This window comes from Melanerpes formicivorus, unplaced genomic scaffold, assembly GCF_026170545.1.
Source record: "Melanerpes formicivorus ecotype bairdi unplaced genomic scaffold, bMelFor1.0.p_v2 SCAF_22, whole genome shotgun sequence".
Lineage (NCBI taxonomy): Eukaryota > Metazoa > Chordata > Aves > Piciformes > Picidae > Melanerpes > Melanerpes formicivorus.
The window spans coordinates 5,433,565-5,446,431 of NW_027142374.1; the positions used below are offsets into that span (position 1 = coordinate 5,433,565).

Genomic DNA, 12,867 nt, shown 5'->3' on the forward strand with positions numbered 1-12,867 from the left:
GTCACCATTTGGAGGACTCTGGGAGGTGCCAGTTCTAGGACAAGACCATGCAGTGTGTATCCCTTGTGTTATCTCTGTGCTCACATGTGTAGCAAACTGGGATCCGAGGGCTTAGCAGGGATTTTTGAGCACACCAAGAAGACAATCATTATTTCTCTTTTCCTCAGTACATCTTTCCCAAGAGTTTATCCCCAGATTCTTTTCCCACCATCATTTTAGCATCTTATACACCTCCACACCTCAACACATTGGAGATTAGCTAAAATGAGGTCTCAGCACATCTATTTGCCCTTCCCTTCCCTTCTTCCTTTCCTTTTTCCTTTCCTTTCCTTTCCCTTCTTTTCCCACTTCTATGTCAGACTCTTCTTTAGTTATGCAGTTGGAGACATTGGCATCTGCGTGTGTCCAGGAGTGCGTGTGTTTACCATTACCACCACTGTCCCCATCCTCCTGACACCCGTTCTTCTAAGTATTTATAAGCATTGATAAGATCTCTCTTCTCCTTTCTCACTTAGCAAGACTTACAGCTGTTACATAGCTGTCCAAATGTATGCCCTTCCCTCCTCAGCAGGTACATTTACATAGTCTTTTTCTTTTCCCTTCCCAAATATAAAATGCTATGGTCTCCAGATGAGCAAAAAGATCTTGGTCCTGATTCAGCAGTATTTCAAAAGGCAGTGTCTGCTGTTTAACGTCAGGGGCAGTCCTTGGAACATGTGCTTGGGAGTAAGCTGTGGCATTAGTCCCATTGCTGCTGGAGCAGAAGGAGGAGGCAGCTGCTACTCTGGGTGATGTTACAACAAAGTTAGAACTATTCTCACGTCATAAATCAGAGCTTCACAGCTCTTTCTTTGCTGGTCACCAGAGGGAGCTGGCCTCTTTTCACCCCTAAATTTGGGGGTTCCCTGTTCTTAGTTAATTTCTGCCATTGGTGCCTACGAAAAATAGAACTTTTCCACTTAGCCCTTCTTGTGCTGAAAATGTTCCCCATTAGAAAGCAAAACGCACATGGGATCAAATCCTTGGAAACTCATTTCCCTCAGGATTTGAAGTGCCAAAGCTCAGAAAATCTTGAATAACTCTCTGAAAGTACATCCTGCACAGCTACAGACACACTCATGGTGCAGCTTTATGAGGAGCAAAGGAATGTCTTGGGTGAGTTTAGTTTAGGATATTAAAAAGAAAGTCCAGAGATGCTTTTGTGCACTTCAAAGCACTCTCTGGAGATAAGGACAAAGGGCCAGAGGGTGTTATAAGATTTGATTCTCAGACTTCTTAGAGAGCATGGCAAAGAAAGTGATATTTGTTCCAAATGTGAGGGCTCAGAGTTCCTCAGGTGAATGGCTTCAGGGGAAGCAAAGTAATCTTGCAAGAATATCTCTGTCTTGGTGGGTTAGACCCTGCTTTCTTGATACTAGAAATAATTAAAGCCATGACCTGTGGATAGTCCTCCATGAGCCTGTGATACTGCCTGATGACAGTGACAGGGGTGACCAGGTGGCTGGATGCTCATTAAGAAGGCCCTGGACAGAAGAATGCTTAAGTAGACAAAAGTTCTTAAGGACATGTTTGAGTTCAGCCCCCCAATTAACCAAACCACTTCCTTCTTCTGTGTGGTGAAGCTCAGAACAAATGCTCCTTCCTTCTTCATTATCCTCCCTTTCTTCTAGCACAGCAAAGCAAAATCCTGCAGTGTTCCTCATACCACATCCATAGGAATGATATTTCAGCTAATGCCACATAAAGACCTTGGCAGCGTGTCAAAGGGGAACCCAGATTTTCATGGGTGAGACAGGAAAAAAATAAAGGGAAGGTTTAGGAATGAGGAGAGAAGAGAATTAACTGAGGTGATGTGAGGTGAGGGATCGAAAACTAAATAGAAGCACTTGTCTGTGAGCTTCACTCATTGCCAGAAACTCCTTTGTTAGCTGGATTTCTACCATAAAAAAAATATGCTTATGCACTACTCTCAAGCCCCTCTGTTCAGCCTCCACTCCACTTTATTTCTTCTCTCTCTGTCTGGCAGATTGTGAGCACACTAACCATGGAAAACAGCAGCGCATCAGGAATCTATTACTGTGTGGCTTCAAACAAGATCGGTGAAGAAGAGAGAAGCATTGAGTTCTACGTCTCAGGTAAACACCACAAGAGACACTACACAAAAACCAGATGCTGATCCTAGAACCACAGAATTGTTTGAGATGGAAAAGACCTCTAAGATCATCAAGCCTGACTGCTGACTCACCACCACTATGGCCATTAAACTATGTCCCAGAGTACCATGTCCACAAGTTTCTTGAGCACTCCCAGGCATGGTGACTCCACCTGCCTGGGCAGCCTCTTCCAATGCCTGACCACTCCTCCAGAAAATAAATAGCCCCTAATATCCAACCTAAACCTCCCCTGGGGCAACTTGGGGCCATTTCCTCTTGTCCCAATCAGTTGATACTAGGAAGAAGAGACCAACACCCATCTTACTCCAACCTCCTTTCAGGGAGTTGTAGAGAGCAATACAGCCTCCCCTCAGCCTCCTCTTCTCCAGACTAAATAATGCCGGTTCCCACAGCTTTGATATGATTTACCATCACGTTTTATATGGCTGCTGAGTGCTTGTTAAAACTGCTGGGAACCCCTGCCTGGTGTGTTTTCAGAGCACACCTTATGACACAGTCCCAGGTTCTTCACCACATGGAAGGTTGGGTCCTGAGACAAGTGGACACGTGAGTTTGATGTGTCCAGCATTAGACCTGATCCCCCTTTTGCCCTTTTCAAGCTGCAGATGCAGACTCTCAGCCTAGCTGCCTCTGTCTTAAAGCAACGCTCATGACATTTGGGCTCTGTCCTCATGAAACCTCTAGCAAAAGCTAAGTCTTTTGTAGTCCTCCAAAGGCCTGAAGCTTCTCCCTGACTCAGGGGAAGGGTTGATCTCCAACTAAATCAGCAGACATAGTAAAGGTGAGCAAGGCCAATATTCAGCCCTAATCCAGGGCTGATATCACTGGGAGTTATTGTGACATTGGATTCCTGCCTGGGCAATTAGCCTTTCCAGTGCCCTTTCAGGAGGGAGGAGGTGGACATGATATTTCTCCAAAGAACACAAATCCAAACAAATATCTGCTTAACCTTTCAACACTGAAATTCTTTAGTAGTGAGATCAAGACCTCCATAATGCTTTTAGTGGAGATGGGAGTTTGAAAAAAAAAAAGAACAAAATAAAAGAGTCCATGGACAGCCTTGTTCAAGTGCTCAACCAGAACAAACTGACTCATTGCTGTGGTATCTTGCTGGATAAGTGGATCTTGGCTGATAGAATTTGCATCAAATAACACTTTTTAGAATAGAGTGCAGAATTGTCCTGTAAGGTAAATGATTCTCGCTACTTGGTCTCTCATGAAACAAGTTGTGAGGGTGAAGCTTGATTGTGGAAGTGCTCTTCATCCCTCTGACTCTCATTCATGTCTTGTTTGACTTCATTGCTCTGAAGCAATTGATCTTCTCAATGATGACCAATAGCTAAAGAGTGGGGGCAAGAGGATGGGGCCTGGCTCATTTCAGTAGAGTGGTGACAGGAGAAGGGACAATGGGCACAACTGGAACTCAAGAGGTTCCATCTAAACAGGAGGAGAAATTTCTTTGGTGTGAACTTAATAACAAAGGTATTTCATTTTACCCCCTACCAAGCTAATAATTTAATTGGCATTTTTTAAGATCAACCTAGCAATGTATTGAGACACAAATGTTCATCAGGCAATTTTAATGATGAAGGAAATGAATCACCAGGTGAAATTCCTGGCAATGGTTATGGTAGAAATGTTTGCACCTGGACATCAGAAAGAAGCTCTTTACTGTGAGGGTAGTAGAACACTGAACAGGTTGCCCAGGGGTATGATGGCAGTCCCCTCCCTGAAGACCTTCCAGGTCAGGCTTGATGGGGCTCTGAGCAACCTGCTCTAGTTGCAGATGTCCCTGCAGACTGCAGGAGTTTTAAAGGCTCCTTCCCACCCAAACCATTCCATGATTCTATGAAAATAGAGTGACTAGGGCTTGGCAAAGCAGAAAAATCCCTGCTTGTGAAGAAAAGATTGAGTCCATGCCATTCTGGGAAGAGGCAGATGCTGAACGAGCAGGACTGGCTTTTTTAAGTGCTGTGTTTAAAAATAGTGGTGTTTATGGATCAGAAAGAAATGAAATCTTTCTAAATGTGGCCCTCCTGAGTCTAAAGTAGGGCATGTTGCTGCAGTAAAATAGCAGCAGAGTGACCTGCTGCTGAGTGTCTTTCCATGATGGTCTTCTGCTGAGTAATGCTTATTACTCCAGCTAGTGGTCAGGCTGCTAGAAGAGCTGCTGCTGCAGGTCTGTTTCACAGATGAAAAAGGAGGACTGTCTTCTACTGACTGCACTTGGAGAGGGCTAACAGACTGCTAGGTTACTCCCACCAGGAGATGCCTCTAGTCTTTATGTTGGAGGGACGTTCAGGAACTGTTTGTGAGGTACCAAAAAGGGGAAGTCCAAAAGGTTAAGGCCACTTTGCCATTGCAAGGCTGATTCATTTCACGAACACGAAAGTGGAGATAAAGGCTAAGCTGATATTGAGAGCACACAAATGGTGTGTTGGCCTTTAGAACAAGGTCTAGCAAATGTTTGTAGCACTTCACAGTGCTCTGTTCTCTGCAAAACAGCAGCCAGTTGTGGGACCCCACCTCTAATTCAGTAAGTCATTCAAGACCTGTTCTCCTATTGTTTCTCATCAACAAACATGTTGGTGGATCCCAAGCTGCTTTCAAGCATTTTGAGTTGAATTGAGCTCAATTAACTTCTCACTGGTAAGAAATCTGTAGATGCTAGAGAGGCTCAACTCTCTTCTTCCTTCAAAAAGCTATTCCACCAGGTCAGGGCTGAAATGTTTTGTCAGGACACAGGGTTACAGGGAAACTTCCTCAGGTGTTACTCTGTCTGCACCTGCTTTTGGGGCCCATGCCTTTCTTCAGGCTAGGGTTTTCATCACCACCACAGGCATGTCAGGAAAAAATGTGTTTATCCCAATGGAATAATGTCAACAGCCATTTTGTTCTTCCACTACAGAGCCCCCACAAAAACTCCCACAGACACCAGAAATAGCACTGGTGTCTATTTTTAAGTAATTTCTTTTCCAGCAGAATGCATTTCAGGGAAGGGTCAACAGGGCTTGGAGGTCACAGTGAAACCAAACCATATAAGGGATTCAACGTGATGGGAAATTGTAATTCAGTGACAGCCTGAAGCCTCTCTGAGCAATTTCTGGAGATGTCCTGACTGTCAGTGTCACAGTGAAGCTCTCCCAAAGCTGTTCATGACAGCAGAAGCTTCCACAGCAATGCAGTAGCAGTCCTCTTCCACCATTGTTTTCTGTAAATCCTTTTTACTGTTCCTTGCAGAAACAAACATTTGTCTCCTGTTCATCTTGCCTACCCCAGTTTTGACACCAGTGTTTCCATTTAAGTCAGAAGACTATTTTGTCTTGGGAAGAGGCAATGTGGGCGAGCCATCAGATGCTCAGAGCTGCCTCATATCATTGTTCACTACCGAAGGGCACACAAGGCAGACTGCAACCTTCTTTAGTGCAGTGAAAAGCTGACCTGATGTCTCCTGGAGGTGTTCTCTGCCATGAACAAGTATTATTTACCTCCTAATCTCTGCTCTGCACCTTGGAAAGGGCAACTATATATTACTGTAGGTGCACAGTAAATCAAATTCTAGCCTTTGTATGAGTGCAGTACATACAGCAAAATGAGTTCCCACCCCTAGGAAACCTCTGAATGTTCCTTGAATATAAATGAATGATGGTAAGAATAACAAATAATAACAAAACCTTCTTTTTTAAGGGCTTATCAGGTTGCAGAAAAAAAAAACACAGAAAAACAGAGTTAAAGATTTCTACCAGAAAGAAAATATTATATTTCATTCAGGAGATAAAAATCTCCTATCAGACACTAGAACAATGTATGAACTGGGCTGTTCTACAGCTTCTGCCATCTCCATTTGCTTATTCTCGATGTGTTCACAGGATTTATGAGAAGCACAGTGCCATTGCAGCTGATAGGGTTCAGTCTTTCTTTTTCTCACTCTCCCTACATGCCTGTGCCTGATGGCAACCCCCTCCCAAGTCCTGACAGGCACAGGGATGGAATTTGGGAAGGAGCAGGAGTTTTGAATTACACATATTATTGTGCAAAGCACAGGAAATTAAAACCAATTAATTCCTTGTAAATACAAATGGAGCCAGACTTGCTTTTGATTTATGCTGACTTTTTACCTTCCCCCAATGGCTCCTTTCCCTATTTTGCCATGGAATCCCCCACAGTCCAGAGAGAAATTTGCAGCTACCACACTGTAATCCAATAGGAAAGACAAATGTTTGGTGACTGCTGATAAAAGAGAAAAGGCCCCATGGTGCATTCTTTTAGCCAACTTATTAGGAGTCTTATAAAACACTGTATCTGTTCAGAGAGGGGAAGTTAATGACTGCTCAGGTTCAAGATTGTGTAAGCAAAGCAGTCTAAGAGATGAACTGACTTATAATGTGCTCTCAAAGCTGCAGTTACTCCCCAGATAATCCAGGTAGGAGGAGAAAAGAAAGATGAGAGCAAGAAATGCTTTACCTCTCCTCTCTTTGCTTTCTCTGTAATGTAAATCAATGAATATTCTATTAGAGCTGAAGGAGTTTCATGAAAGGCTAACAAGATGGAAGAGAATAGCACAGGTTCCAGCTAAAAATATTCAAAATGCTAAGTAAAAAATGCTAGTAGGAGAAATGATAAGAAAAACAACCCAGGCACTGCTTCCAGAATGTTAAGTTGGTAGAAAAAAGCCCTGCACTGATCAGGTCCAGCAGCAAGGCAACATTATCCAGCATCCTTCACAATTTAGGGCTTGGAAATCAGCACAAATTCATTTGGAATTTCATTGAATCACAGAATTGGTTTGGCTCGAGTCCAACCATCAATCTAAGACCACCATGACCATTAAAACATGTCCCAAATCGCCATGTCCACACTTTCTTGAAGATCTCCAGGGAAAGCAATTCTACTACCTCCCTGGGCAGCCTGTTCCAATCCTTTCAGGAAAGAAATTTTACCTAATATCCAACTTAAACCTGCCTTGGCACAATTTCAGTCCGTTTCTTCTCCTTCTAACACCTGGTACTAGGAAGAAGAGACTGACCCACACCTTGATCACAGAACCCCGTAATGGTGAGGGTTGGAAGTGACCTCTGGGCTAAAGCAGGGAACCCACAGCAGGTTGCACAGAATCACAATGGCCACACATTTAGAACCTCACCAGAGAAGGAAACTCCACAGCCTCTCTGGGCAGCCTGCCCCAGGGCCCCAGCACCCTCACAGCAAAGAAGTTTCTCCTCCTGTTCAGATGGAACCTCCTTGGTTCCAATTTGTCCTGTTTGCCCCTTGGTACCACTGAGGGCTACGTATCTCTGGGCACTCCAGCCCATGTTGCCACTGTCAAAAGTGCCTCATTCCAAAAGCCTTTGTATTCCCCTGGGGTGGGCTTTTCTACAAACATTCAAGGAAACTCATCCTGCAAAAGAAATGACAAAAGTTGTAAGAGGAAAATTCTCCAGAAGAAAAGGCTTCTTGAGAGGCAAAGGGCAAATGGCTAACTGCCTAAGGCCAAGGTTTAGCTTGCCCTCTGAATTTGTTGGGATTTACTCTGGTTTATTCCAGGTAATGTGACTAAATTCCACCTCATTGCTCACCTGGAATCCCCTTACACTTTCACTAAGACTCAGCACAGGATAATTCAGGCTGAAGGAGATCTCATGTCTCCCAGATCATTAGGCTCAGTGAAGAACTGTGCCTAACCAAAGATCCATGTCATTTAAGACTACAACACTTGCTGGAGCAAACAGCAAATGTTTTGATAAGAAACTATGAATACGGACCTTTTTCTCCTATTTTTGATTTTATAGAATTAACTGTTTGGGTTGGAAGAGAACTTAAATATCATCTACTTGAAATGCCCCTGCCATGGACAGGGACACCTTCCACTAAACCAGATTGCTCAAGGCCACATCCAATCTGGCCTTGACCACTTCCCATGAGGGGACATCCACGACCTCCCTGGGCAACCAGTTCCAGTGTCTCACCACACTCACTGCAAAGAATTTCTTTCTAATATCCAGTTTATGTCTTCTCTCTTCCAGCCTAAAGCCATTCCCCCTCATCTTATCACTACCAGACCTTGTAAAAAGTCATTTTGACAGATTCAGGGGAGATGCTGAGATGCTGCTTATGCCATATCCCAGTGTTTTCCCTGGACCTTAATTGCTCCTATTTAGAGAGTTCTGCTGGCCTCAGACTTTACCCTGGTTTTGATAAGCATCATCTTGACATGTTGGAACCACAGGACATGAGATGTGAAGAATGGATGTATTACACAAGTCAGTTTGAGCATACAGCTGGCACCAAGCAAGAAAGGGAGCAACTGAGCCTAGCAAAATACTGCATAAACTGAAATTTCATGAAAAGGAAAGAAAACAATTTTCCCAGCTGTGGCCTGAGGGGTCTCCTCTCTTTTGGAGAGATTCTGGTGCTGGTCTTTAAAAACCATGAAGCAAAGCTTATTGGTTCTATTCCAGATGACTTGTGAAGAAGAGAGGCTTTTAATCATATCTGAAAGCTCCTTCAGGGCTCTCTATTTTATATAATATATGGTTTATTACAAGGCAGATTGGTTATTTCACCAGCCTCACTAGTTATGTTCAACCAGAGCTTCAGCAGAGCTTTTGCAAGAGTTGGCAGTGTGAGCCCCTGGCCAAATTCCAGATCCCATGTGGAATTTGTCAGATGGCAAGTGCAATGCAAACTTGCTGCTCTAACTTTTGTCCTTCTCAAAGTACCATCTATTTCATACAAGCTTGAGAAAGAATCTTATTATTTGTGAAAGCAGCTTACCATCAAGGAAGCATCTTGTAGTGATAGGACAAGGGAGGATGGCTTTGAGCAGGAAGAGGGGACTTATAGACTGGATGTTAGAAAGAAATTCTTTATAGTGAGGGTGGTGAGACTCTGGAACAGGTTGCCCAGGGAGGTCATGGATGTCCCCTCATTGGAAGTGGTCAAGGCCAGGTTGGATGGGGCCTTGAGCAGCCTGGTCTAGTGTAAAATATCATTGCGACTGGCATTGGGATTGGAACTAGATGAGCTATAAGGCCTGTTCCAACACAAACCATGCTGTGATTCTGTTATTCTGTGATTATTGCTTTGAGAAAGCAGCGTGGTACTGAAGCAACAACCTGTCAGATTTTACTGCATGTAGTGTTGATGTCCAAAGGATAACCCAGAGCAAGTCCTCCAAAAGTGTCCCAGTACAATTTCAGAAGAATTCCTCATAATCCTCATCCAGTTGCAAACCCTGACCTAGCAGACAGGAGAATAATTCCAGGTCATCCATGCACTTTCATTCAAGTCTGCTGGGTGGATAGGTCACTGAAAATAATAGAATAAAAAGGGGAAAGAAAATCTTTCAGACACAATTTAATTGGAGGTCTCTGGTGACTAATGCAACTGTAGGAATGTGTCTGCAGGCCATGCTCTGGCATTCTACTCAGAAACATTTTTTTCTTGTTTTCAAATTGATTCAGTTTGCCACTACAGGGAAATTGATTTTTCTTTTCCTTTTTTTTCTGGAGTGAAAAGTTACTAAAAATACAGCAAGAAACAGCTTACTCTCTTGCGGATAGGTTGGGCTTGTGTCGCTAAGTATTTCGCTGCTAAACATAAAGGCCTCAGGACATATCCATCATTAGATCAGTTAATCCGTTCAGTGATCAGTAAACATCCACCATGTGATGAAAATATATATTGGCATAGCTGAAAGAAGGGAGAACTACGAAGGCTCTTCAGTGGGGAAGGACATTCAACTCATAGAATCACACAATTGTTTTGGTTGGCAGAGTCCTCTGAGGCCACTGAGTCCAATCTTCAACGTAAGGCTGCCATGGCCATTAAACCATGTGCCAAAGTGCCATGTCCACACGTTTCTTGAACACCCCCAGGGATGGTGACTCCACCACCTCCCTGGGCAGCCTGTTCCAATGCCTGAACTCTCTTGCAGTAAAGATTTTTTTCCTAATATCAATTTTCTAAATTAAGAAATAGGATGAGGTTTCTTTATTATGCAATTATGCTTCCAGGCACTGATTGCAGATGGGAAGAGCTCCCCAACACATTTGTCTACCTGGATAGCAGTCTCTCTTGATTAAAATCTCTTAGTCCATTAACTATGTCTATATATAAACTTTAATTACTTGAAAAGATAATGATTAGAATGCTGAGGGCCAAATGACCACAGATCAGCAAGAGGACACAAGAGGCACATTCACTTCCCTCATTTGCAAGCACCAGTGTCTGGTTGAACATGCAAACATGGGTCTCATTAAAACTGGCTGGGCTTTGAAATTTGACCATCAAGATGCAAACAGGCAGGGAAAAATCTTCTCAGTTATGTCTTAATTGCAAACATGTTTTTCCTTTCCCCTAGATGTGCCGTTCGGGTTGCAAACAGACCCACAAGTCACCACCATAGTGGGGAACGATGTTCAGCTGACCTGCAGGGCCTCCAAGTACATCTACAGCCACCTGGCCTGGTACTACCCTTCCTCGGAGATGGCTCTCAGTGACTCGGTGATCAAGAAAAGTGACAACTATTCCATTTCTTTGACGCTGGTCATGACTAATGTCACCAAGGAACAGAGCGGCCTCTACAAGTGCAGAGCCCAGAATCAGCACAACAGCACTGACACACTTGAGCAGACCACCCAGCTCCATGTCAGAGGTAGGTGCTGCCACAGGGAAAAACGAGGTGATACCGGAACAGAAATGCTGGGCATCTGCTGCTGCCTTGGAAGTCTCTCAAAGCAGGTCCCCAGCATTTAGAATCATAGAATCATTTCACTTGGAAAAGACCTCTAAGACCATTGAGTTGAACCATCAATCCAAGACCACCATGAGCAATAAACCATGTCCCAAAGAGCCATGTCCACACAATTCATGAACACCTCCATGGATGGAGACTCTACCACCTGCCTGGACAATATATTCCAATGCCTGAAATTCCTTCTTTCCAATTGATTAGGGACAATCCTAATACAAACTTTGAGCTCTATTTTGGGGCTTTTGTCACATTACTGTAAGTGTATGACACTCAGCCATGCATATGGAAGTGCTCAAAGCCAGGCTGGATGGAGCCTTGAGCAACCCGGTCTAGTAGGCATCCCTGTCCCTGGCGGAGGGTTGGAACTAGATGGTCTTTAAGGTCCTTTCCAACCCAAACCATTCTATGACTCCTGCTCAGCACAGGCACATGCATGAGGAAAAGCTGCTCTCACCACAGCTGTGGCTCACACAGCTCCCACCTGAGTGGGAGGAGATTTATTTTAGGAAATGGTATGAGCACCTGCCTCTTCCTGGAGTGTGGAGGAAGGGAAAGAATCTCACCCTGGCATTAGGGAGTGCTGGTGGTTTGGCTTGTCCCCACAGCCTGTACCAGAGCCACCTGTCAGCATCATCTGCCGTGGAGGCACTGGGCTTCCTCTGTACTCTGTTACTGAAGCAATGAGCTTTCCTCTCCCCTGGCAGATATTTTTATTCATTTAGTCAAATTCCCACCTACACAGACACCTACTCGTGACAGCTATGGGAGAAACACGGCTAAACCGGGAATAGATGCATGGGGGAACTGGGGTCTGCTGTTTGTCCTGCACATGTCAGAGAGGCAATTCTGCTAGAGCACGTGCATGGAAACGTCCCTCCAAACCAACCCCCCTTCTCCTGCACTAATAAGGTCTTTTAAATGTACTGACACCCCCCAGCTACCATCCTGCTGCAGGTTTGATGTATTTTTAATGCTGTGCTTGGGATTTTATTCACTGCTTCCCTGTACCTTTTATAAACGAAGATAAAGAGAAGGTTAACTTGCTTTGTAGTAAGTAGGTAACTGCACTCATGATGGAGGACATGAAATCCTTAGATATCTTTCCTCTTTGCCTCCTCCTTTCTTTTTTGCATTCACTCTGCATTTGCTCTGCCCACTCACTATTCTCTGTTTTCTTCAGAGGATGAGAAACTCAAGGAGGTTTGAGCTGAGAGCAAACCTAAGCTTAGCCACTTTGAAAATAAGCCAAACTACCTCACCCACTTCCCATAATCTTTTGTAGGATTTTTGCTACAACTCATCATCCAAACCTTTGTCACTTCCAGCCCAGAAAGGCCAAACAGAAGGTCAGGGCCATGCAGGAGGCCATAGGAGAGAAGCAGGCAGAAAGTGTTTTCCGAAACCTCATTGTGTACTTGTTTTCTTTGTGCCTGCAGCAAAGGCAGCACCATATGTGATACAAAACCTCACAGATCTGGAGGTTAACATCAGTGGCAAGATCGTGCTGGAGTGCAAAGTCAGCGGAACACCAGACCCTCAGATCACGTGGAAGAAGAATGGCTACCCCATTTCAGCAGCATCAGGTGAGCGTGGCTGCTTCCCCAGCATGCTGTGATACTGTACCTAACAAAGCATAATGGACTTTCAGGTTCACCACCAGCATAGGACCTCTAACTCCATGGCTACCATGAGCATGACCAAGTCAGGACGGAACACACAACCTCAGGAGCATATACACAAAGCCAAATATATCAGACCACCAGAGTAGTCTCCAGCTTGGAATCTTGAGGTCAAAGCTGCCAACTGGTTGCAACCCAACACCTGCTTATGCAGCTTGCTTTGAGCTGGTGGCAGCATTAGTGTCTGCACGCAGGCAGATAGTCTGCATAAATTAGCATAGCATTAGGAAATCGAGGAGCACAGCTTGCTGCTGCTCAG

At 44.3% G+C, this 12,867-nt stretch overlaps 1 protein-coding gene across 2 annotated transcripts in view; it reads left to right on the forward strand.

Moving 5' to 3' along the window:
• LOC137447939 (vascular endothelial growth factor receptor kdr-like) overlaps positions 1 to 12,867 on the forward strand; it is a 153,283-nt gene that overhangs the window by 98,190 nt on the left and 42,226 nt on the right. For both annotated transcript variants that reach the window (XM_068151957.1, XM_068151958.1), the window contains exons 12-14: positions 2,027 to 2,135; positions 10,537 to 10,830; positions 12,366 to 12,512. In XM_068151957.1, coding sequence (XP_068008058.1) covers positions 2,027 to 2,135; positions 10,537 to 10,830; positions 12,366 to 12,512 — 550 coding nt within the window. The remainder of the gene's footprint in view (positions 1 to 2,026; positions 2,136 to 10,536; positions 10,831 to 12,365; positions 12,513 to 12,867) is intronic.